The sequence below is a fragment of the Alosa pseudoharengus genome, unplaced genomic scaffold (genome assembly GCF_046254945.1).
Source record: "Alosa pseudoharengus isolate Yale_2024_CS ecotype anadromous, Long Island Sound unplaced genomic scaffold, YU_APseudo_1.1 YU_APseudo_1.1_scf_20, whole genome shotgun sequence".
In the NCBI taxonomy this organism is placed as follows: domain Eukaryota; kingdom Metazoa; phylum Chordata; class Actinopteri; order Clupeiformes; family Clupeidae; genus Alosa; species Alosa pseudoharengus.
Genome location: NW_027468664.1, coordinates 7013138 through 7041042, shown reverse-complemented (window position 1 = coordinate 7041042; position 27905 = coordinate 7013138). Strand labels below are relative to the sequence as shown.

At 47.0% G+C, this 27905-nt stretch overlaps 1 protein-coding gene across 1 annotated transcript; it reads right to left on the bottom strand.

Moving 5' to 3' along the window:
- Positions 1-7: 7 nt before the first annotated feature.
- LOC143136559 (FERM and PDZ domain-containing protein 4-like) lies at positions 8-26883 on the bottom strand (the record flags this gene model as incomplete). The annotated part of the gene is made up of 16 exons (XM_076297276.1): positions 8-3306; positions 4261-5193; positions 5239-5325; positions 6212-6347; positions 6589-6771; positions 6874-6963; positions 7350-7476; positions 7719-7855; positions 8474-8593; positions 10069-10212; positions 10710-10817; positions 11055-11159; positions 11774-11819; positions 15167-15269; positions 18295-18455; positions 26750-26883. Coding segments are annotated over 16 exons (5913 nt in total), but the record flags the coding sequence as incomplete, so codon positions are not given.
- Between the last annotated feature and the right edge of the window lie 1022 nt (positions 26884-27905).

Below are 27905 nucleotides of genomic sequence, written 5' to 3'. Positions count from 1 at the left end.
TGAACAACTATTTGCTAAGTAGTGTCTTCAGTGAGCGAGTTAGGGTGTTGGCGATGGCGGACATGGTGCTCGAGTGTCGTGCCAGCGCCTTCACGCTGTGGTCGCCAGGGGCACAGCCGGAGGCGGCCTCGGCGGCGCGTAGCAGGCAGATGTAGTTCATCACCACCTCGTCCACCTTGGCCACCACCTCGCGCTGCTGCTGCGAGGCCGCGGCCCCGAGGCCCCTCACCAGGCACATGCAGGCCTCGGACAGGCAGCAGAGCACCTGGAAGCTGCAGGTGACGGCCAGTAGCATCTCCTCGGGGCTGCCGTGGGCCTGGGCCATCCGTCGGCACGCGCGGCCCAGCTCTTTGGACTCGATGGACAGCAGCTGCTTGTACTGGGCCAGCTCATGGGCCTGGAGCGGGGGCACGCCCCGGTCACCCCGGCCGACGCTGGAGCGCACCAGCGCGATGAGCTCGCTGGAGTCGCGGCGCACGTCGGCGAAGCCGGCCGGGTAGGAGTACATGCGGTCTTTCAGAGCGTTAATGCGGGACAGCCGGTCGCCAAAGCTCATGTTGTTCAGGACCTCCCCGTAGAGCTGCTCTCCCGCCGTGTCCAGGGCAGGGCTGGGGTTGTACTGGGAGGGCCCCGCTTCGTCCAGGTCGTCCCGGAACCTTCCGGAGGAATCTCCATCCGTGTCGTCCTCCTCCGTCTGGCTCTTTCTCTTGAAGAAGCAGTAGCTGAAGGGACCGTGGCACCTCCAGGGACTAGCGTCCAGCTTCTGGGATCCCTTCATGTGCTTGCTGTCCTTCTGCAGCGGGAGCATCACGGACGCCCGGCGGCTGTCTCGGCCACCGCTGGACCAGCAGGTGGTCTGCGAGGACATGGAGCCCTGCGAGTAGCTCTTGGACAGCCTCTTCTTGGTGGGCCGGCGCTGCTGCAGTTTGGGGTCCACTGGTTGAACGGGCGCCTGGGAGCACCGGGTGGCCGAGGAGCCTCTGGACCGGTCAAAAAGCGTCTCGACGCTCCCCGAGCCGGCGGTGATGTTGCTGGTGCTCCTCCTGAGCTCGCGGCTCCGGCGCAGGCTGCTCATGGACGACGAGTCGCACTGGTACAGCAGCGGCACCTGGCCCTGGACGTGGTTTTGCCGGAGCGGATTCGGCAGCTCCTGTTTTGGCACGGTGGAATTGACCATCAGGGTCCTGGCGTTATGTGGCGGCGGCGGCGGAGGTGGTGGTGGAGGAGGAGGAGGATGGGGAGGCGAAGGTGGAGGGGGTGGTGCGGGGGAGGGGCAGGCTTTGACCTGCCGCGGGTAAAGCGCAGGCAGCTGGTCTCCCGCTCCGGGCGCGAACTGCTCGGAGCGCGCTACACTGGGGGTGGCAGAGAAACAGAGAGAATCATTAGGGGCCTGGTGGACCGCATGCTTCGTCCTCCAGTCAGACCTGAGCCAGTCGTCGGCAGCAGCAGCAGCAGCAGCAGCAGCAGCAGCCCCGCCGCCGCGGGACCTGGACGACGCCGACCGGCAGGGCACCCCCTCGCGGACACTGTCCCTCTGAGCCAGAGACAGGAGCCGCTCGGGGTGGACGCCCCGCTCGAGCTCGCCCTCCAGGCCGGAAAACGAGCTCCTCCGCTCGTGGCGCCCGCCGCCGTGACCGCCGCCACCACGGCTCACCTCCAGGCTGGCAATGGGTCTCTGAGCATGCAAGTCAGGACTCCTCTTCAGCTTAGCAGGCAGCGTGGCTGAGTGATACATTCGGGGGCCACGGGGGCCCTGTGTGGGGGCCAAACCGGTGGGGTGTGCTAGGCTGGGGCTCAGATAAGGTGAGGGTGCGGGTGGCATGCAGGGACATCGGGCAATGGTGTTCCCCTTACCCCTAACCATGTCGAGCAGCAGCGGGTTATTCACTAAATGCCTTCTGTCCTTCCTGCCTCCCCCCAGGCCTGCGCTCTGCAGCTTGCCCCCTTGGTGCATCTGGCTCACTGTCAGGTAGTTTATCAGCTGCCTATAGGCTTCACTGCCCTCCTTGGTGTTTAGGTTCTTAACACAGCCCGGTTTTGCATGCAGATCACTGAAAAGGTTACTCCTGCGAGCTGTACCTGTGGTCTCCTTGATCTTGGCGCTCCGCGGGGTGCCGTCGCGCGGGCCGCTGAGGGTCGGGTCGGAGCCGGGGGGCGGGTGGATGTTGGGCAGCATCTTGCGCAGGAGGGCCGGGTCGGCGTGCGGGTGCAGGTTGGCGGAGATCCCCCCCCCGCCGCCCGGGAGGCAGTGGACCAGCGACTGCGCCGACTCCGAGAGTGCGTGCTGCCGGCCCAGGGGGTCGGCGGCGGCGGCGGCGGCCAGCGGCGAGTCGGTGGGCGTGGCGCAGACGCTGCTGCCCGTGCTGCCGCCCGCGTCCAGCGAGGAGCACTGCGAGCTCTGCAGCGAGTGCTGGGCCTCGCTCTGCAGCGTGGAGATGCGCTTGGCCAGGTGGTACTCGCAGAGCCGCGCCACGCCGGGCCTGGACGGCTGCGGCGCCGCCTGCAGCTGCGCGTGCTGCTGCTGCTGCTCGTCCCCGCCAAAGTCCGGCTGGCAGGGCTCGCGAGGCTTTTTGGACGGCGAGGCCAGCGGAGCGCTCTGTCGGTGGTCAGTGCCACCGCTGCTATTGCAGTCTTCTCTGACCTCATTTGAACCTACTCGATCAAGGTGGGGGATACTTAGCCTACTGTGTCTCTGGCTGGCCAGCAGGCCCTCCTCAGGCAGAGGCTCCTGCCTCTGGATCATCTCGCAGAACGAGGTGCGCTCCACGTCAAACTGACCCCTCCTGCGGCTCTCTCGGGCCGTGAAGGTGTTGAACTTCCCCGTGTTGGGGTCGTAGGCGCTCTTCTTGTGGTGCTTCCCCGGCCCTGCACCGGAGCTGGGCCGCTTGCCCCCACACGAGTTGAGCAGCGTGTTGGAACGCGACCTGGCCATGTAGTCGCTCAGGGATTTGTCCTCCATGGTCTCCGGCTCCATCTCGAGGCCGTCCGAAGGTAGCGTCGGCTGGGAAGGCACTGCGGCGGCGGCGGCAGCGATGGCGGTGGACTGCGGCTCGGCCTGGCGGTGGCGTGGGCTGCGCGGAGGCTTGGGGATCGGTGCGGGCCGCGAGCAGGGCGACACCGGGAACTCGGTCTGCTCCTCCAGCAGCGGCTGGTAGCCCTCGGTGGTGGCCACCAGGAGGCGCATGTGGCTCTCGGAGAGCTTGTGGGCCGCCGCCTGCTCCGAGCTCTCCGTCATCTCCGACGAGTTGGTTTCATTGCCTGAATCAGAGGAGGATGCTGGGCTGAACGTTCGAGATATGGCACTTCCTGCACGTAAGATCCAAAATGCTGATTATTATATAGCTTTGTTTTTTTTTTATGTACGACTGATTATTATTAGCAAAGTGCCCAACAGAGATACTATTCACTAATGGAAATGATGTATTCATACATACAAAGCTTCAAATAATTTATTACAAATCAGATGTCAGTTAAAAAGCTATAAAATGCTACTTTGTGAGGGGAATGGTAACATCTACAACTCATGACTTCACACATACAGGAACTCTACACATGTGTTCAATCAAAATGTATAATTTGTTTGAATGTGTTTGTTTAATGTGTAAGAATAGCTCAGGGCTGATACTTTATCTGATATTTATCAATTCAAAACAATATTGTTGGCTGAAATAACAGCACAACGCCTGTGCACATCCCCTAATGAGGGGTAACAAGGGGCAGCCGAATCAATCATTCCGTTAGCACTACACTTTCCACCCATGTTTTCATGTATTTTATATCCACTGCAGACAATACAATATTTGTCCAATTAATATTCTTTTAACGATATGATTCATTATATTGTCATATTCTAGTTCATGAGCAACTCCATAAAATGAATGTTGTGTAGTCCTATGGAAATGTCATGACTGACTAATATTAATGTGGGTGTTCTGGGCTAAGGTATTTATAGTAGCAGCGCTGTCCAGGGTATTCATTCAAGTGATGGTGATTAATGAATTAGCATTCGCAATGCTCATAAGAGAAGCTTGAGAAGCTGTTTTGTTCATTTACAATTTGGCTCTCTAATTCTAGCCACCACCATGTTCTAGTCTGTACTCATTTATCATGTCTGGGATGCTACTGCAATGTGCTAGCAACCACTTATATCTTGAGTAAATATCTACATATCGTTACCTCTATTATGCACATGGAATAGGATGTGTGTGTGTGTGTGTGTGTGTGTGTGTATATGAGAGTGTATTTGGTAAGTGTGAGGACCTGCACTGCTGTTGGGTCTCGGTGGCCGTGCCGGCTCCTCTGCCACAGCCAATGCCTCCAGTGCTTGTAGGGTGGTGACCACCGCATGGTCCAGCCTCTTGTCTGAGCTGCCCTCTCCGCGTGTGGGCACGGCGTCGATCAGAGACACTGGCATATCGTCATTCTCACAGGAGCCCTGTGGCTGACCCTTGCCCTCTGCCCCCTCCTCATCGGAACTGTCCCTGAAGCCGTGAGGTGGCGCGGCGATGGCCATGTTGAGAGTCCTTAGCAGCGCATCGCTCTCCTCGTTGTCCTCCCCCTCGGGGGGCGGAAGTGACGTCAGGTCGATGATGTCGTCGCTGGAGCCCGAGAGCGTCAGGAAGGTGGGATTCCCGGGGGGCGGCGGCGACAGGGCCCCCTCCTCGCTCTCCTCTCCGTCGCCGCCGGTGACGGTGGAGTCCTCCTCGCAGCTGCCGTCGTCCTCGTCCTCCACGTCGTCCGCGGCCTCGGGGTAGCAGAGGTCGCGCAGGAGCGGCTCCTCGGGGCCCTCCTCGGGGCCGGCGAAGATCTTGCCCTCGCCGATGTTGCTGTACACCACGTTCTTGAAGGCCATGCCGTCCGGCACGCGGAGGCCGCCGGCGCCAGCCGGGAGGAACGCCGACCGACCACCGTCGGCCATCTCGGGGCTCTCATCCACGAGCCGCTGGTAGCCCATGTTCTGAGGGTTCACCGAGTCCAAAGCGGGGTCGCCGAAAATGAAGGAGACTTTTGTGTTGCGGGGTGAGTCTTGGGGCCTCTGTCGTGGAGGGGGCAGCGGTGGGGGGATGGGGCTTCTCCGCCCCCCCGCAGGCCTCTCCAAGGGAGGAGGCGGGGGTGGCCGGAAAACCTCCGTTCGGAAGGGAGAGCCGTGATTATTCTCCTCTATAGTAGTCTCTGGGTAGTCCGAGTCCGAGTCTCTGGAATAGGGTTGGCTGGGGTAGCCCTGACCACTGGGGTAGCCCTGAGCATTGGGGTAGCCCTGAGCACTGGGGTCCTCCAGGTCTCCGAAGGAAGTGCTGTAAGGCCACTCCAGCCCGCGATCCTGACCTGAAACACAACAAGCACGCTCAAAGGTTTGCTTTCCCCTGAGGCTGAGAAGTTCCTGCACTGCTTACATAATAGATATAAAATGCTTGCACTTCCTGGTAGTCATTCTTTTGTCCCTTCCAGTTAGGGATGATGAAGGTACTTGTGTAGGCTACTTGTGTTCTGTGGCATCCCTTCTTACAGTACACCTCTGAGTGCTGCCTTGTCTTTACTTTGAATAGATGACAACATGTACGTAGGCATCACAAGGACATGTAATTGTAAATGGTTTGTTTTGGCATTAGTGATCCGGGGTAACCTCACTGCAACCTCACGATACCATACATATTACAATTCAGGAGCCACGATATGACACACATTGCAATAGATTTTGATGCTGAATAATGACCATGTGCATAGGCCTAATAGTTTAAACTCTAATAGTTTTCTACAGCTGTTCTTTATGATTCTATATAACAGCAAAGGCAAAGCCTTGGATCACACAACCACATAGATCATAAAAGTAAAATGTAATGATTCTGTTTAATATCTGACTGTTATTAACTTTAACTTCAAAACTTAAAATGACCTTTCCTTTTGTCTCTTTTTAGATCTTTGATGCTGTACTGATGCACCAGCAAGTACGGTGGACTACACCACACCACACCACACCACACCACACCACACCACACCACACCACACTAACCCATAGCGATATTTTGAGCACCTGCATTATTTCCCAACTATTAGCCACGGTTTATACATTGATTTCTTCAGCTATTAGGTTAATACACAGGGGCAGTTAATATGGTTTTAATATAGTCTTGTTTTTTTAACTTGCATAAAACACTATCCTGGGGCTAATACACAATGCGGCTAATACACAGGAAATGACTGTAGTACTCACTGTCCATGTCCCCCATGCTGTTGCTATTAGCCATGTTAAATATGGACCGTCTGGAATCCACTAGCAGCCGATAGTAACCTGCTGTCATGCAGGCCAGATTCATGGCATCACTTGACTCCATCAGCAATGTGATGGGCTGTTGGAGAACCAAAACAATATTATTATTATTATTATTATTATTATTATTATTATGTGAATAAGTTATTCTTTTTCTCATGCATTCAAATGATTAATCCTAACATCAGAATGCTAACAGTAGACCGTAAATATTTTTGACATAATTCTGAGTCAAACAATATCTATCAGATGCTTCCAACTTGCACTGACAGATGTATCATTTTATTTAGAACAGTTCTGCTAGTGTCTTCCTACATTACCTTCACGTCCAGCACATGTAGCTCCACCCGGACATTGGTCTCATCCTCGGTGAGGATCTCGATTCTGTTCACGTGGCTGAAGTCCGCTAAAAGAGCCACTAGATTGGTCTTGACATTGATGACATGACTGATGCCATACCTTGGGCCCACAAGTAAGATGACGTCTGTTTGTTTCTCTCCTTGCTGTAAAGAGAGTGTGTATTAATGAGGACCTGTTGAGGAAATAGTACACAGATATATCTTGTAGTTGGAGTAACATTTACAGAGCAACAAAGCTGTGCTTACCAGGAGAAAAGATTTGAATATTCTTCCACCGTACAATCTCAGCTCACTGAGATACTTCAAATAGTGCACCTTTGCCTGCAACACTGTCATCTGAGACAATATACAAAACAATCAGGATAGGATTATGTTCACAAGGAAATAAGACAGACAGAAATATGAATAGCGACTGTGAACACTGTTGGGCTAGCGTGCAGTAGCCTGAAAGTTGTCGGTTCAATTCCCAGCTTCCCCTGTTGTGCCCTTTGAGCAAGGCACTTAACCCCAAGTTGCTCCGGGGACAATGTGATCCCTTGTAATATACCTGACATATGTAAGTCACTTTGGTCAAGAAGTGTCTGCTAAATGTAATGTAATGTAATGTTATTTTCAGCCATGTATTATTCAAGGGCTAAAACCTCTGAATGCCAGTAGATGTCTCCCTTTCACCATTATTTCTCCTGCCAGTATGGGGCAGAAAGGAGAGCATTGGTACCCACCTTCTTCCCTGGAGGCACTAGATTCTGATTAGTCTTCAGGATGTGTGTGAGAGCTTTCTTGATATTTTTTTCCTTCATGTGGGACATCACTGACGGGGGAAGAAACAGTGATAGACCCCACTCTTTCCTAAGGGGCAGAGAGAGAGAGGGAGAGAGAGAAAGACAGAGAGAGAGAGAGAGAGAGAGAGAGAGAGAGAGAGAAGAGGTCACATAGCAGTCCAAGCAATCCTAAAAATGTCCTCTGGTAGGGAAAATAAATGTGCAGAAAAATGGATGCTGAGAGGTGTTTATATTCAACAAGAGATTTCTGAGATGTTATCTACTGGTGTTGATGTAGTGCTGGAGTAGGACTGAGCAGAGACGACTCACTGGATGTATTTGAGAGAGACCTTCTGAGTCTGCCGGGTCATCATGGTGAGGATATACATCTGCAGCGCGCCAAGGCGCAGCACTGCATCGTACTTCAGCTCGGGGCCAAAGCGCTCCAGCACCACATCATTGCAGCACTGTGCAGCGGGAGAGACTGGAGTTACCTGACAGTTCCTCGCTGAGATGTTAATCCATGAGCTGTGTGCATGCATCTTAAGCTTTGAAGCGTAGCAGCATCGTGTTAGCAAAACATGTGCATCTCTGACGTCTCATAGTTCACAATGTTGTGCTCTGAGGGAACTTCACTTCACATACTATCCTTCCAGTGCAGGACTGTCAGCCTCCCTATACAACAGTGCATGTCTGGGTGCAGCTTGTTGAAATTACAATAGATAGCGTAGCAATGCAGACAAGACAGCATCTATACCTAATCTGGGGCAGCATTTCATATTACACAACTAAGACGATTATAGCCTTTAATATTAACTACACATTCAAGATATATTGTATAGTTTTAGAAAATATGTTCCCTTTCCTGTACACAAAAAAACTATGCAGTTATGTACATAACAGTATGTAATTATAGATATTTGCGATGGTATGCTTTTCAAGGTCAGATATGGGCATACTGAAGCATGGTCACCTCCTCTTTTTGTTGTTATCTCTAACACACACACACACACACACGTGCACACACTCCCTTGTGAAGGCCGACAACGTAGACCTGACCTTGGCTGCGGAGCTTCTGAGCCTACCTGCACGTAGAGGTATTCAAAAGCTACTGCGTCTCTCCTGAGAAGGTCAACTGGATCCTTTGGGACAAAGCTGATTCTGAAAAAACACTTCATCTTATGTGACCCAGGTCTCTGCGTAACCTGGCCAGAGAAAGAGAGAGAGAGAGAGAGAGAGAGACAGAGAAAGAGAGAGAGAGAGAGCGAGACAGAGAGAGAGAGAGAGAGAGGAAGGAAGAAAAAAGGACATAAAGCGGTGTGTGAGTGGGGGAGGGGGGGGTCACCCACCCAGTGAAAATGGTAGAGCCCATATGGCAATGCTGCTTCTCATTACCCCCTTCCCAAATATACTCACAGCAAACCAAACTGTGAGCATAACAACCACAAACAAAAGTGCCTCAGCAGGATGGTGCTTGAGCGATATTAATGGAGGACGGAGTTTTCTTTTGGCCACTGAATGAAACAGGATCAGTCCATTGCACCCACCATCATTTGCATTTCAAGACAACAGAGCGAGACAATTCTCATTAAAGAAACAGCGTCCTTCACACTCACACACACACATACTCACACACACACAGACACACATACACATACACACACACACACACACACACACACACACACACACAGACACAGACACAGACACACACACACACACACACACACACACACACACACACACACACACACACACAGATATACACATACACATATACACACACACACACACACCTCGTCAAGAGAGCAAGCTCTGCTTTGCTCATCAGCAATTCTCGGCAAGCGGTGGCTGAAGCGACAGATGTGCCGCGGGAATATTCAGAGTTCCGCCCTATGATCTTTCACGTTCATTTAAATATCGAAAGCTATATCCACGACAATGGCAAGTCTGATAAATCACGCGCCGGGGCGGCGGCGTCCACTGCATACAGAATGAGTGCCTCACAGCTACAAAGGCCAATCGCCAGCTTCCACTGGATGCCTGTCAAATGTTTGCCTCTCGGACACCGATGTCAAAGATGTGTCCGAGAGGCATTCATTACATTGATCTTGCATCCTGTATGTCAAGCTGCTGACTTTGTGCAGTAGTCTAGTGCTTTCTTCTCCTGGCATAGTGATCCTAGCAGATGGACTTGCAGAAGAATGGCAAATATTATGACAACTGGCTCTCCGTCCTGCTGAGGTTCTGTACCCAAAATAGGTGTGATGTGTGCAATGTATAATCAATTTTATGCAAAACACGTCATCACTGAATCCACTGGGCTTTATGACCTTGCCAGAAAGGTTTGGTGTGTATTGATTTGTTTCTGCTTAAGTGCTTTGCTATTGCAGAAGCTGATTAGCCCTCTTCTCTCCCTGTTGTTTACCTCTTAAATCTGTGAAGTGACCTGAGCATGGCTCAATAATGTATTTGTGCTGACATCATTCTGTCTTTTTAACTAATCAGTTTGTGTGCACTGATATTGGCTTATTGTCGTCGCAAGATGGTCGTACATGATTGGTGGTTCCCATTCTCTCCCACTGTTTCACTCTCTCCATTCCATCTCCTCTCCTCCTCTCATCTCATCTCATTTTGATCTTCCTCTTCCTCTTCTCCGCGGCCTCTCGCTCATTCTCACCTGAGTGAGCATCTCCTGTTCGTGCAGCAGCTGCAGGGTCTTGCTGGACGCCTCGGCCCTCTGCTCACCTCTCTGCTCCAGCGTCAGGGAGAAGTGCTCGATGCATTTGAGGGACAGCTTCTCCTGCAGCGTCATGATCACATCCTGGCATGGAGAGGAGAAAAGATAGAGAGAGAGAGAGAGACAAAGAGGAAGGGTGGGGAGAGATGACAAGGCTTGTAATGCTTTCAGCATCCAGGGGTACACAGAACAAATACAGCGAAAACAAAAGGCCGAACAAAACAAAAAAAAGATTAATTTAATCAATCATGTTATTCTTGCTTTATGTTGCTGTGACAGGCTCCGATGATGTTTGGAGAGTTAATGAAAACTGTGCAGACTCATTGGTGATTCATGTCACATCTTTTTCCCCATTAGAATGGGCTGATCTCAGCTAAGGAATAATCGCTTGACGGGGAAATTCATCAAGATGACAAGGGAGGAAAAATGAATATTACTGTATGTCATTATAAGTCATACCACGTGGGTCAAAGAAAGACTTTCTATTTCATGAGCACTGTCGAACTCTGTTCTCCTGACAAGTGGAGTTAAGCAAAAGGGAGTCCACATGTCGGCATTTGACATGATACTATGAAGCTCACCTTGACAGAGGTGCTCGTATCGAAGCGAAAGGACTTGGTCTGTCCATTCTCCAGGTAAACCTTCAGAACGTTGGGCATGAACAGGAGCGAGTTGTCCTTCACTGCATCCTGGAGATGTTCAAAGAATTATTGCCCATACTCACATCACATGCATGCAATTATGCCCTCACCGACATTAACAAGTAGACAGGCATATCAACACATTTACACATTCACACCCACACACATGCATGCACACAGACACACAATCTATCAACCATGAAATGGAGTTAAGAAATAATAAATCATATTGTCACTCACACGTCATTCCTACTATAGTGAAAGACGTTCATGCAGGGAACCTACCGGAACCTGGCCGTTTATGATGACCTCTTCGGCAAAGCGCACTTTGACTGGGTTGGATTTCAATTTGGCTTTTTTGGCTGCACTGATAAATGCTGATTTGGGAGACTGTGGAGAAGAGGAGAGAAGATTAGAATTTAAACCAGCCAACACATCCACATGCCTACATGAATAACAGTGGGTTTGCAGCAGAGTATATTCTGTACATTCATTTGATACTGAAGTATTTAATGTCATAAATCTATGTTCACAAAGTTGAGAGAGTATATAAAATTTCTTCTGCCTACACGGTCCCTGTTTGTTTGAGACTGAATGCATTTCAGGTCAGCTGACCGGCCTGTGAACTTTTAACAGTCATGTCAGCGTCATTTGTTAATCGCTACAGGGACACACTCAACTTAAGGCCAACAAACGTCTTGGTGAACTCCCTGCTTTCCTGTAGCTATCACTCTAAGTTAGCCTCTCCAGAGGCCAGTGGCATTCGCTGACATTACAACCCCCAAGGCTTGAGGGGGGGAGAAACCGCATAAGCAGTGCAAATGAATGTTAATGAAATCAGTTATTTGCATAGGCACACGCGGCACAAAGGTCTCTGCTTGGCAAAGCCTAGTGGACAGGCCCAAGGCCAGTCTTGAAATGACAGACAGTGACCGAGGCTGAGGCGGAGCAGATGTTTACTAGCGGCGCTGGTGTCAGGTGTGTGGAGGGGTGCGTATACTCGCCGGGTAGGGTTGAATCACGGTCAGTGTGATGAACTCCTTGCAGTTCCTTAAGTGAGAGGGCAAAGCACATGAGGACAGCGTCATTTAAAGAGCACTGAACAAAAGAAGGAATCAGCGTGTTCAGCTTGAATGTGTTAACACGTGTGGATTTCATGGAGGAATGAATGAGGTACAATGGAAGGGATAAGTTTATATCTCTCACACACAAACACATATACACACCTACCTGCACATCCACACATATAGGGCCCGTCCCAATACCTCCCCTACCCCTAGATTTTTGCCCTAACCCTCGTTTTTGCGCGTGCACGTGTAGGGCTAGGCCCTAGGGTGTCCCATTACTATAGGGAGCAAGGGGAAGTGCTATTTTGCCCTTAAAATCAACCCTCAAAACATAGCCAGGACCGATGCAGGCTTAAAACGAAGTGGGAGATGAAATTACCCTGGATACCGTGCGAGCTCAGCGAGCAGGCGAAATTTTTCATATATTTTCGCAAATAAGCATATTAAAATTTCGGAATATGTTGGAATATGTTAGCTGGATGCACATCTGATGGACTGTTGAGTTTTGAACACTAATGTTAGAAAATATCTCACGAAGCTCTCTGACGATGTTCATGATATCTGCTGAGTGCTTTGAGAGAGTCTGCCCATCAAATAACGTTATATATCTGATCTGGGTAGTTTCGTCAATATTTATGGTGGGTGTTCTGGCGTTCACATGAACACGAATATCTTTGTTGATTAACTAGACGTAGATAAACCAGCACAGCCCACACAACAACGACCGCTGGAATGGGCATGTTCCTGAATGAAAATAGTAGCAGGCTACTACCGGTAGACACGTCGGCGCTGCGCGTGACGTAGGTAAGCACGTTCGCTACGCTAATTTGCATTTAGTGGTGTCCCAATTTATAGGGAAAGATCTTCACCTCCACTTCCCTTGTCGAGGGGGCTTTAATGTTGAGGGCAATCAAAACCAAGTGGAAGTTTTAAGGGGGGAGAAATGGGACGGGCCCATAAACTAAGGCTGTCAATCGATTAAAAAAATGAATCTAATTAATTACATACTCTGTGATTAATTAATCTAAATTAATCGCATATATAAGATTTGCTGTGAAAGTATTTTAAATATTTAAATTCAAATGAATCATTAAATAATCATTAGTGACATTAAAGTTCAAAAACTCTTTTATTATTATTTTAATAATGGCCATAATAATCTATGATATGACCTAATATGCTGAGGAAATAAATTCAAAAGTGCTTCGGGAAGACGTTTTTTTCATATACAAGCTATTTCAGGCCACAGATATAACCTAGGGGTCACAATGAAAATAAATTAACACTCTCCTCAATGTCAACACTATTTCTTTGCATTGATGTGCGACATTAGAGTTGATGAACTCCGGTAATATGCAAATTCCTTGCTGCAGACATTGCAGAGGACTTTATTTTAATCAACACCATTTAAAAGTAAATGTTCCAATCAATGATCTAGGCAGCACATTTTCTTCTCTCTCCTTCTTTTTACTGTCTAATGGTTACTGACTACAACGGCTCGGGGTCAAAGGTCATACGGAATCGATTAATCTGCGTTATTTTTTTTAATCAGTTATTTTTTCTCAGATTAATTAATCGAATTAATAATCGACAGCCCTAATATAAACACATGGACACACACATGTGCAGATACATAAATATACAATATATTGCAGGCAGAAAGATATTTCTCATAATGGGTGTGAGAAGAGGATGTACATCATAGGGCTAAGGCACTTAGTTTGTGGATAAACATTCTTGTTATTGTTCTTGGGTAACATAAATTTAGAGGCAGTGAAGTGAAGAGTGTGAAAAGATGACAGCCAAAATCTCTTTCTCACTTTTTTTTATCTTTTCACACATAGATATGCACACACACACACACACACACACACACTGGTATGACACAGCAAAATAAGTATTTGGTTTCAATCCCAAATGTGTCATTTTCCTCCATGCTGAAATGTTAGCAGCCCATAAGAGGGAACAACAACAGTCATTTCCCCTCTCCCCGGCATCCTGTTTCTTATAGTTGTTTCATTAGCCACAGTAATTACTACACAGTAGGGCCTGTGTGTCCAGGAGAGATCTCCTCCAGCCAGTCCATTTAAGAGCATTTCAGGTCCTCTCCCCTGTTTCATATGCAGCGAACAGCGCAGAGACCAGCCAGGAGCTCAGCTGATAGATGGCCGTGGCGTGGCCATTAACTGCACATCAGAGAGCATTAAAAAGTGCTTCCTGGTTTCCCAAGCAACAAAAAGAAACCCTACTTCAGATCTGCTGGGACCAATAAGAGCAATCCAGGTCACACAGCTCCAAATGGAGCTGCTCCACCGTCCAATCAGATGGCTAATATGTGCTAGGTGTTCTGGTGCTGCCGTATCATCACCCATGCAGGGTTCAGACATTAGTGATGGCAATTTGGGTCGGTGTTGAGAGATGTGCTAAATTTTAGCACTAATTTATTCATTACCCTCTGGTTAATGGCTCCAATAAGTCAGATAGATTCAGTGATGGCTGATGTGATAAATGGTTAGAAGGTGACAACGAAGCTGTTGCATAACTATTGAGTCATGTGCAATTACGCCATTCAGAAAAAAAATGCTAAGTCCATCTACTGGCTTTAGAGAGCCATTGTCTCTAAATCCCTAACAGGCCTCGGGCCCATTCAGTCCGAGCTATGCGCCCACACTGTAGCCCTTAGTGGATCTGAAGCCTTTTGTTGGGAGCGAAGCCCGTGGTGCCAGGACTGATCTCTCGAGTGGTGTCAGTGGTCAGTCGGAAAAAGGACCAAATCTCTGAAGACACCCGCAAGTCCAGAGCAAACAAAAGAGAAAGTGCACCACGAAAACTGGATTCACACACCCGCACACACATTCACACACATGCACACACACACACACACAGAGCTAACCCTGCAGGACTAAGGCTGAGAGTACATGGCTCTGCTGAGCCCCCTCAACCTGGCCTTGAACTCCCCCAGCTTTAGCACAAACTCATCCCAATGCTCCATGCACTGTAAAGCCTGGGTTCAACTGGACAGAAGCATTTAGCTTACAGTTTCAGTCACCTTGACCACTCTTCATGTCACTCTTTTGGTCCTGTCTGAACTCTCCCGTAAACTACACATCCATTCCCACAGAGGAAGCGTTTAGGTTTAGATGAGTGGGCCTGAAGATATGCAGGCAGATGATCATGAAGCAGAACAGATGGATTATTTAATGGGTGGGTTGACTGGAATAGTGGTTGAAAGGATGGAGGGATGGATGAAAGGATGGTGGATGAAAAAGGTGGAGGCCTGCTGGATGAATGGATGGATGGAGTGAGAGTGGTGTGGGTGGGGAGGAGTACCTGACAAGGTCGATGACTCTCTCCCGGGGAGCAGAGGCCACTGGCTCCTCGTTGATCATAATGATCTCATCCCCAGGAATGAGTTTGCCTTCAGAGGGACCTCCTGTAATAACACACACAAACACACAGACACACACAGGTACGCATGCACACACACACACACACACACACACACACACACACACACACACACACACACACACACACACACACACACACACACACACACACACACAGATAATTGGCACAGGTGTACACTGCTCATTGTCTTAAATGGAAGATAAGCGTGTGTGTGGTGAATGAGAGGCAAATTAATTTGGCCTTAATTACTACCCACTTAAGACTTTGGGAGGAAAAGAATGACAGATTGGGAGAGAGGGAGTAAGAGAGAGAGAGAGAGAGAGGGGGGGGGGGTAGATGTAGCCAAAGCAAGAGAGAACTACCGTAAAAAAAAAGACAGAAAGTCTGAGAGAAGAACGAGCCATTGAACAGAGACATGAAAGAGAGAGAGAGAGAGAGAGCGATAGAATGGGCAAAGGAGGACGACAGAATGAACGAGAGCAAAGAGGGGCAGATCGAAGTGAGGGAGGGGCAGCCACGGCCCCATTGTGTGAGCGGAAGACAGATGAAGATGATTTTTGTTCTTGGCGCCCGTGAGGATTTGCCCGCGCTCTAATGAATATTTCCCGGGAAGCCTGTGCGCCGGCGATAGTGTAATCCTGATGGAGAGGATGGATGATGGCGTCGGAGAAGGAGAGAGGACTGAGAGAGAGAGAGAGAGAGGAAGTCTGACACGAGAGTTAAATGCAAATACTTAGACGCTGGAAATGACCACGAAGTGCGGCTAATTAAAGGAATAGATTGTCTCTCTATCACACACTGGAGGAGATTCAGAGATTTTCTGGATGCCCACTGGCATACAGAAGTGCCTTTGCAGAAACACGCACAGAAAACTGTGTTTTATTCATTTTAAGGCTATTATTTTCTCGCAGCACATGTTCATTCACTTGGGGCTGTCTTGTTGGTCTAGTTAAGCGTGTTATGGTCAAACTATCCTGGCAATCCTTCAGATGTTACTGTAAGATTCATCACCAAAACTGAGTGAAGACTCGTCTCCTTCCCTTCATGCTCCCTGTGGTGTAACACAAGAGAGAGAGGGATGGTGTTCTGGAGATTGAGACAGGAGGTCACCAATCACAAGAGGATGGCTTGAATCCCTCCACATAACTCCATTAGAATTCACTTTTCACTTTCCTGTGAAACACAAACCCCTGTTAATCACAGGAAGCGGGAGGTCACAAGAATTAGCGCCACCCGAGAAATCCAAATCCCCGCACTCATTAGCTCCGACACAAAGTGCTCTCATCCCTATTAGCACCAGTGAAATTCATAAACATGCGCTGCTGGAGAGATGCTGTCTGCAGTCTGTAACTGTAAGACGTGATGTTTTATATCCGGTTTCAATCTCATATCCAATGCCTTGTTCATATTGTGAGAATGACATCAGAATGATCAAAACAACATTGGTAACACTTTCTATGAAGGTTGCATTTATAACGCCCTATGAATGCATTCATAATGTTTTATAAGGTGTCTATAAAGCATTGTAATGCTCATTATTACTATCTATATGTATTCACAAGTTGTCATAACCAACTTCATGATGCATTATGACAGCTAATCATGAATGATTATATTTTTAATTTGAATAATGCATTATATGTCAGATCTTAAATATGTCAAGATCTGCCTACTCACTTATGCATCATAACTGCTTTGCTAAATGCATATAGTGATGCATAAAAAGTTTTGACTTCTACTGTAGTCCTATATATATCTATAGCTATGAGTATATGTAATAAAGTTATAATAATTTATACATCTCCGTACAGCACACAATTATAAACAGCTATGCGATATCATAAATGTTATTTGTCAGCTCTAAGTAAAGTGACAAGAATATGACCCTATTATTAACAGATATAAGTTCACTGAGTAATTAAAGGGTGCAATGAACTAAGTACCGAGTCTAGCATCTTCACCCCATATGCACAATATTATAAATTACTATGTTAATGTCATAGGTGTTATTTGTCAGCTTTAGGTAAAGTAGAGCAAATGAGGTGTTGTTATAAATAGATATAAGGTTATTATAAACAAATATGAGGCACAATGTAATGAGAGCCTGGACAGTAAAGACAAAAGGAATGCATTTAGTTCACTTTATTTTCATTTAAACTAACACACATAATCAGACTGATTATCAAAGCTCTGAGCACATTACACAAACACATTGAGACAGGCCAAAAAAGTGGCACGGCATGGTCCTATATTTTTTTGGTGGTGGTTATTATTGGAATAAAACTCACAATGCCACTGAAATCTATCTTGGGTCATTATGAAAGATCGTTCGAATCAAAATAGACCTTTGGTTTAAATGAAAATAAAGTGGACTAAATGCATTCCTTTTGTCTTTACTGTCCAGGCTCTCATTTCATTGTAGGATAATAGGGTCATATTCTTGTCACTTTACTTAGAGCTGACAAATAACACTTATGATATTGCATAGGAGATGTATACATTATTATAACTTTATTACATATACTTATAGCTATAGATATATAAGACTAAAACTCTTTCAAAACTCTTTATGCATCACTATACGCATTTAGCAAAGCAAAGTAGTTATGATGCATCATAAAACTGACAAGTGAGTAGGCAGATCTTGACATATTTATAATGCATTATTCAGATTAAAATTATAATCATTCATAATTAGCTGTCATAATGCATCATGAAGTTGGTTATGACGACTTGTGAATACATATAGATGGTAATAATGAGCATTACAATGCTTTATAGACACCTTATAAAATGTTATGAATGCATTCATAGGGCGTTATAAATACAACCTTCATAGAAAGTGTTACCACAACATTTGACCTACAATTGATTGGATTAGATTGAGGAGCATTTCTATATCTTGATATGTAGGGTGTCATGTGGTATAGATCTATGCAGTGGGTGGGTTTGGTGTATTATTTAGTATACAGCGTATATGTCATATCTATGAGTGTCTGTGCATGTTTCAAGCCCACAGGTGTGTGTTTGTGTGTGTTTGTATTCACCTGGAGTGACGGAGCGGACCACCACAGGTTTCTCGCTGCCGGCCACGAAGCCAAAGCCCAGCACGGGGTCCCTCCTCATCTCCACCCTCCGAGGGGTTGGGGCCAGCAGCTGCCCTCCGTCCAGAGGCACCTCCTCCAGAGAGTTGCTCTGGGACACGTGACTGAGAGAGGACAGAGAGAGACAGGACACACATCAGCACACAACACACACACACACACACACATGACATACCACACACATGACATACCGCACACATCAGAACACACACACACATGACATACCACACACATCAGAACACCACACACACACATGACATACCACACACATCAGAACACACACACACACACACACACACACACACACACACACACACACACACACACACACACACACACACCACACACATTAACACACACACACACACATGACATACCACACACATCAGCACACAACACACACACATGACATACCACACACATCAGCACAACACACACACACACACACGACATACCACACACATCAGCACACAACACAAACCATTACATACCACACACATCAGCACACAACACACACACACATTAAATACCACACACATCAGCACACAAAACACACAATATACCCAGAGCTTGGAACATCCACTAATTCACAACATAGTGCGCTATGGGGGAACTGGATATTCTAGGCCTAACTATTACACAAGAAATGAAAACGGCCCCTATAGCATGCAAAACAATCAAAACAACATGGCTGTACACACACACATGTAAAAATGAGCATGAATATATAGGCCTACTGTTGGCAGTAAGGAACGGTTGGCACTGGCAGTAAGCTTGGCATGCCATAGTGATGTCATTGTGATAATGAATTGAAATGAGTTGAAATAACATGTTTAACGTGTGTTGTGCTCCAGCAGCTGAGATGGTGCACTGACCCATGTTGTGTTCAGGGAAGCGAGCCCAGAGATTAAACGAGCCCACAGCTGGTTTGATCCAGCACAATCATGATAGGTTTTTAATGACTGGATCGAGATGTTTAAAGAAGCGAGACGCGCTTGAAAAGTAATGACATATCGTCCGTTGACACAATGAAAAAAAACATTTGAATTCCTTCGACTGTGCGGCGCAACTGGGATGATGTCATGGAGCTGGGATGATGGACGCAGCGGCCCTAAGACGTGCGGGGACCACAGCTGGCAGGAATGAGATTATGTCAAGGGCACGTTAGTAATCCCAGCTGGGAGCGGCTCAGGGCTGCCCGGCCATGCCAGATGAAAACTTAGATATAAACCAAGTGTGAGGATCCTGGAATTTATTTTTGCGTCCATTCAGTACAAACAAACACACACACACACACACACACACACACACACACACACACACACACACACACACACACACACACACACACACACACACACACACAGGCAGGCAAACAACCATATATGCACACAGCACACACACACACACACACACACATATTATCTCTCACAATACAGTATGCACTGATGTATAATACCATGGTGAAGTGCTCACACTTTCACATGGTCTACAAGCTATTGTACTCAATTACATCCCATAATAAACATTAATTTGTGTAAAATCCCCTACACATTTATTGGCACCCCTTGTAAAGACGAGTAAAACAATGTAAAAAAAAATTGTTGCCATTTTATTGTTTCACAATGTAAACATTCAGGTAAAATTGAACCTTTTCATTCTGAGATAAAAAGGTGTGTGTGTAAAGTATCTGAAACTCACACTTGAGTAGGACAGATATTTGGTCAGAAAATGACTATAAGCATACCACTTAAGTAAAAGTCTATCTTATGTACAGTACTTAAGTTTGACAAGTAGCACAATGTCTTTGAAGCCTGTACAAAGGTATGGCTACCATTCATTTTTCACTGCTGCGTCCTTTTATAGGCCTATAATGTAGTTTATCCAACATGTTTAGAAAGGCAGCTACATCACACTCCATGAACATGCTTTGAAAGCCTAAACAAAAGTGCTATTAATGAAAAGCAAGCAGAACTTTTTAATTCATTCAGCTCCTTACAACAGCCTACATAGGCTTTGGCTAAACTGTGGCTTTTGTAGGAAGTAGGAAGAAAAATTAAAACCCAAGTTAAGTACAGACACTCTCCATTCATAAGTAAGTACTGCACTTAAGTATTTCTACTTAGTTACTTTACATCTCTGACCTCAGCCATGATAAAACTCAGTAACATTGATTAGTAACGTTTATGGTATGTTTAACACATGCATGCAGTAACATTAATGTTTCATTTCATTTCATGAGATCTAGAGTTATTTTGAGAAGATGAGAGAAGCATAAAGAAGGACAAAACAAAGACTGAACTACTGTATTTGGCCACAATTCCCAATGGAAGAAACCAGGCACTGAGCTGCACTGATGTTTGTCCTTCTTTACACTTCTTTCGTCTTTTCAAAGGAACTCTAGATCTCATTCATAGTGACCATTGGGTCCTTGGTTACCTGTCTGACCAAGGCCCTTCGTCCCGGATTACTCAGTTAGGCTGAGTGGCCAGATCTAGGAAGAGTGTTGGTTGTTCCAAACTTTTCCATTTGAGAATGATGGAGGCTACCGTTCTCTTGGGAACATCCAATGCTGCAGACATTTTCCTGTTCCCCTTCCCTAGATCTGAGTCTTCACACAACCCTGCCTCGCAGGTCTACGCACAATGATCTCGATATTTATTTTTTAGACATTTACAAAACACTCCAAACACTTGCTAGTGGGGTGTTGGAGAATTGTGTGTAGATTGATGAGAAAAAATAAATAATTGAATCAATTTTTATAAGATGAGTTTGAAACATAACAAAATGTGGAAAAAGTGAAGCGCTATGAATACATTCCATATGCACTGTATATTCCATATGAAAACGTTTGGATAGCTAGAGGGCTGGGAGGTTTTTCACAAGGCTAATTTATATTGAGGCTTGCTTTCTTTTCTTTCTCTTTCATTCTCTTCACCCTGTCCCACCTCATCTCCCTCAACCTGTTTGTTTTCTTCCTCATCGCTTCCTTTTCAAGACTCTCTAGTCTCCTGTGTCTTCCTCTCCTTGACCCTCTGACAAAAGCCTACATGCTCCTGTCTCCCTCTTCCCTTCTACTCCCCCCCCTCTCTCGCTCTCTCTCTTTCTCTCTCTCTCTCTCTCTCTCGCTCTCTCTCTCTCTCTCATCTAGGGGAGAGGACAGAATCAATCACCATTTACTTCTCTGAGCTCCCAGTTCACTCCATCCTCTCAACTTTCGCCCAACCAGGAGTCATCTACCGTCATGGCAACAGAGGACTGGCGGAATGACGCAGCAGCGTCCTGGTCATTCGTCAGCGGGCCCCCGACGACAGATTCTGGCAGCCCGGGGGTCTAGGTGGACAGACAAGGCCACGCAGGGTCAGGGCAGCGTGCTGAAGCAGCATGGCCGCTGACAGCAGATTAACCTGAGTCATGGAGGTCGCCAGGTGGACGGAGGTGGAGGCCGCTGGAGTTGGTTTCAAGGACTACAAGTTAAACTTGTGTGTGACGACTTAAACAGGCAAAAAGATTACTTGGAGTGGCATTTAAAGACGTCACACACAAGAAGTTCAAATTCCTTACAGTTTTCTTTATTTTTTTTAGCACATCAACATGGATTAATAGCATTCTTTGAGGTATATGCTTCAGGAAGGAAACATAAAGTGATATTTTTAAGAATAATCTGCACTGAGTGAAAGATTTCCTCCATCCTGATATTGCCCTCTATTGGTTTTAACAGTCAGAAAATACAAAACTTGTAGTCTCTTTCTGCATGATCTGACCTTGTTTTATGGGCCTAAGGAAATAGCTTCCTGACGACTTCACACTATTTGATTTCTTTGGTGTCTGTGGATAATTCATTGACTGGAGGGGGAGATAATCCCAGAGAAGGTGCACACCTCTGTACCAGTACCCTGAAGCAACTCGGTCAATAATCATGGTTTTATGGATGAGACTAGCTTTGTTGCAGTTCATTGGCAGCCCACACAAAGCACTGTATAAAGCACTGATCATAGATGCACACACAGACGCACACAGACACACACACAGACACACACACACACACACACACAGGCAAACAACTACATATGTATTATATATGCAACACACACACACACGCGCACACACATTGGCAAACAACTACATATGTATGCAACACACACACACACACACACACACACACACACACACACACACACACACACACACACACACACACACACACACACACACACACACACACACACACACACACACACACACACACACACACACTCACACTCTCTATGTCTCTCTCTCTCTCTCTCTCTCACACACACACACACACACACACACACACACACACAAGCACAAGCACACAAACACAAATCCACCGTGATCTGGAAACAGGAATATCTACTTGTACTCGTAACAATACTACATGCTACTTGCAGTTCCGAATTGGCTCTGTGGCTGCTGTGCTCTGACATGACATCAGATGGCAAACAGCTTCTAGCCCATCCGTTATGCCAGTCATCTGTGTGCAGCCTTACTGACGTGACATTCTTGTTTGCCATGCAGTGTGGGTTTAGCCACTCAGCTGTTAGCAACCTCAAATAACCAGTGTGTCCCTGTTTACCCCAAATACAGCTATGTGACAGCTGCTTATATATACCCTTGAACCTAATTATTGCTTTCACTCTTGACTAATGTGCTACTTGGCTAATGTACAGTCTTAATCTGAGTTCCACTGCAAACTACTGATCCAGTCACACATCAGAAATACACTGAGAGCACATTAGTTCTTATAATGACACTGCAAATAAGTAGTAAATCAGTCAGAATCAGGAAATTGGTAAATCAGAATACATTAATGAGAGTGCACGGGGACTAAAGTAAATAGCATACTTTGCAAGCATTGGAGAACCTAAGGACACTTAATCAGGCACATACAAATTCTTGCTTGCACACAGTAAATGACTGCATGAGAGGTTGGCTGTCATTCTGCGGTGTAGCAAATTTCCACACTGATTGGCACGGCAGCCCAAATGACTCGTCGGAATCCCTCTCTGTCACTCTGGGCAGGCAGGAGCCGTCAATCACAGAGCTTCACCTAAGAAGAACTCGAAATGCCTCCAGGAATGGCACAGCCAGAACAGAAGTCCCCACTGGTCTCTTTAGCCTATGACATTTAAAGCATCAGCACTAAGATGACAGGTGATATATTATAATGACCTGTTTCCGTAACTGCCCTTGATAAGGAGGCTATGCTTATATACTGTGTGCCCAAGCAATATGCACATATGCTTAAAACAGAGACAAACTAGCATAACCAAAACAGGTATCCAGCGAGGATCTACAATACCCACAATATTTTACATTTGGTTTCAAATTCATCTATTTGCTTGGATGCGCTCGGTTTTGGTTTTCCTGGTCATTAAAATAATGTGAATGCTCATTTCAAACCTGACAGCCACACAGCGTGGTCCATGTGACACAGTAATGGTGGAGGAAGAGAGATGCAGAAACAGAAGGGAGGGAGGGAGGGAGAGGGAGAGAGAGGGAAAGAGAGAGAGGGAGGGGGAGGGAGAGAGAGAAAGAGAGAGAGGAAGAGAGAGGGAAAGAGAGAGAGGGAGAGAGAGGGGAAGAGAGAAAAGGAGAGAAAGAGAGAGAGGGAGAGAGATGGGAAGAGAGAAAGGGAAAGAGAGAGGGAGATAAAGAGAGAGAGGGAGAGAAAGACGGAGAGGGAGAGAGAGAAAGTAACATGTGTGCTACAAAACGAGAAATGATAGGGAGAGTGTGCATTTCCTAGGACAGAGATGACAGTAATGTGTTTGAACTGAGAGGGAGAGAGATTGTGTGTGTGTGTGTGTGTGTGTGTGTGTGTGTGTGTGTGTGTGTGTGTGTTTGTGAAGCATCAGGGATAAATCTGCAGAGTGCTTATATGCTGAGAGAGAGAAGGAAGAGAGAGAGAGTGAGAGAGGGAAAGAGAGAGAGAGAGAGTGTGTGTGAGTGTGAGTGTGTGTGTAGCGTGTGTGTGTGTTGCTATGTGAGTGAGAGGGAACATGTTTCGGCTGAAAGATAGTTGCCATACACGGCCTGGTCACACGGTTAAATGACCACAGGAACTCGACCCACCACATCAATCACACACTCCTCCTACCCTGAACAAAACACTTTTCCACAAACACTTCCATAAATATGCACTGCTGACACACACACACATGCACACACGCACAGTACACACACAGTACATACACACAGACAGTCAAACTAATGTGAATCATGCAACATTTGTTTGTTTCTCTCTCTCTCTCTCTCTCTCTCTCTCTCTCTCTCTCTCTCTTTTCTAGCTCCCTCAATAAACATGGTGACACCTCCTAGGTCAGGCGAGCGATTAATCCTGTTTACAATACCTGTCAAAGTCCAATTACAGCTAGACGTAACACATCCAATGGTGCCATGCTAGCCTGGAGTGGCGTACTGTCTCCTATACTGTAAAAGCTGCAGGGCATGTTTCACCAGACCAGACCACAGGGCCTTTGACACTCTGAGAAGGGGCACCTCCTGCCTCCTAGATGTGCTGAGACCTGAAGCACTGAACACATGATTTTGAAAGGACACACAGCACACTTGCTTTGTCTGTTTCTGTCTTTCAGTCTTTCAGTCTTTCTTTCTTTCTTTTTCTCCAGCAGCCGTGGCTCTGCCTGTCTTGCTCCTCTTCGCACCTCTTCAAGTGTGCACACACACACACACGTCTATGGGGCCAATGGGGTGACACACACACACACACACACACACACACACACACACACACACACACACTTCTGTTGGGCCAATAGGGTGAGTGTAAACACACACACACACACACACACACACACACACACACACACACACACACACACACACACGGTCTGTGGGGCCAATGGGGTGAGTGTAAACACACACACACACACACACACACACACACACACACACACACACACACACACACACACACACACACACACGTCTGTGGGGCCAATAGGGTGAGTGTGTGTGTGAGTATCCCCCGTCTGACTGCCCGGCGGTATTTCTGCAGATAATTTGAATAAATTCTCTCTCTATCCGCCCCTCACACACAGAGATGGACAGAGAGAAAGATAGAGTGAGAGAGAGAGAGAGGAAGAGAGAGAGAGAGAGAGAGAGTGTGTGTGTGTGTGTGTGTGTGCTCCATTCCCTCCACGGCTGCTCTCCTGTCTCCTCTCCTCCACCTGACTGCTGATTTGGTCCCTCTGCTCCGGCTCTCTCTCTCTCTCTCTCTCTCTCTCTCTCTCTCTCTCGCTCGCTCTCTCTCTCTCTCTCTCTCTGCTCTCAGAATGCAGATCCCTCTCTCTGATCAATGCACCACACTCCTCCCTGAATACCGAATACTGATCCTCATCTCTCTCTCTCTCTCTCTCTCTCTCTACCTCTCCCTTTCTCTTCCCCTCTCTCCCCCATCCATCTCATCACCACAAATAAACAAGTAAACAAACACACACCCAAATGTGCAAGTGCTCTCAGTTACTGTTGAATAAAATATGTTGCAAAGGTAAAGGAAAGATGATGACCCACAACAAAACAGAAACACATCTAGGAAGAAAGAAACATGGAAGAGTCACTGTCTACATATCATGCACACAGATGTATGCCAGAAACACAGACAGAAAGTACAACTCTACAGGGTTCAGGTAATCATAAACTAGACTTATGTCAGTATGAAAATTGAGCCATTTTTTCAGCTGATTTCAACTTAAGGAGAAAATAGCTCTCCTCTTGCCTCAGCCCAGTTTAACCCCCCCCCCCCCCCATCTATTCTTTTGCTTCTTCGTCTCCAAATGGGGTTTCAGAGAAACAGGCCAGACTGCAATAAGAGCGGATTCTTATGAGACAAAGAAAAGACATTTTCAAGACAAGACATTTTCCTCTAGGCTGTCAGTTAACTGAACATTTAGCTCATTAAAATAGATGTATGCATATATTCTGGTGACCTTGGTATCTTGCATGCACTGTGGATATAAAAGAGCTTAATCAGTAACTTCCCCTCAACAATTAGTCCTTTCTTAAAGGCCATTGGCTAATTACAGTAACATACCAACAACACTCTTAGCTTATCTAAGTCATAGCAACACGCATGCCTTTCTTCTTTTTAGCCAAGACTTAATGGACTTAAACTTTAAAAAGCTCCACAAGTAGGTTTTTGTTTAATTCAGAACTATCAGGTTTCACTGCTTCCACAGCTTGGGGCGAGCTCATCTATTCATAAGGAGGAATAGAATCGGCTGGGCTCTTCAGTACCAGAGGCCAGTGCGGCACTCCGTGTGACGGACAGTGCTGACACATCACATCATTAGCCGAAGCTGCCCCGTCCACTTAGCTGCCAGCGCTAAAGGGCCTGGGAGGTGCCTTCACTTACTTGCTGAAGCAGTCCCTGGAGTCGCGCGCCACGTCCCACCCATACTGCGCCCCCTGCAGGCCCGCCCAGCTGCCCGCCGGAGGAGGCCATCCCGACGATTTACTCTTATGGCTGCACCAGAGAGAGAGAGAGAGACAGAGAGATAGAGAGAGACAGAGAGAGAGAGAGAGAGAGGGAGAGAGAGAGAGAGAGAGAGAGAGAAACCACAGTGTGAAATGGTTAGCGACATGCTACGTACACAAACAATCAGTCACACACACACACCAACGCACACGCACACAGATGCACATACATACACGCAAACGCACACTCACACACACACACACACACACACAGAGACAAGGGTCATGCTGATAAACAAGCAGTACTCAGAGTCACTCTCTCACATGTGAACACACACACATATTCACACAGGATTGAACACTGTAGAACCAGTGTTACAGAGAAGCTCAGGCCTTACACACACACACACACACACACACACACACACACACACACACACACACACAAGCATCATTATGTAACAATGGTAAGAGGGTAACAATCCATTCGACTGCAAATGCCTTATGACATCTTTAGTTTAAACCTGTGGTTTTTCAGGTGTCCATGTTGATGAGCTTGTGTTTGTCTCTATCCTAACTGATGTTGACCTAGCTGAGTGTAAACGGACCATCTGGCCTGAACAGAGCTCTTCCCACACCGTTCCCAAACCCTCGAAAAGCCTAGTCCTAGTTACCAGGCGCGATTAAACCATCGCCTGTCTGGAGACGCACTTCTCAATCTGCGGCGTGTTCGCTCACTGGAGCATGACTTCCAGCCTGGTTCACCGCACTGGTTCACCGCAGTGCTTCACCACGCTGTATGAGTCAATCAAGCCATTTCTGCGACTTGCTCTTGCGCGTGACTCCCACTTGGGCTTCCCATGACGCTCCTTTAGCGCACACGCGAACATTTCAGTGCACAGCTCCGTCAAATGTGCAGTGAGAGCATTATGTCTACAACAGCACATGTCAATAGCTTCCATCGCTTGCCCTGATGGGCCAGAGAGGACAAAAATGGTGAGAGAGAGAGGGAAGAGAAAAGAAAGTATGTGTATGTATGTGAATGTGTGTGTGTGTGTGTGTGTGTGTGTGTGTGCCTGTGTGTGTGTGTGTGT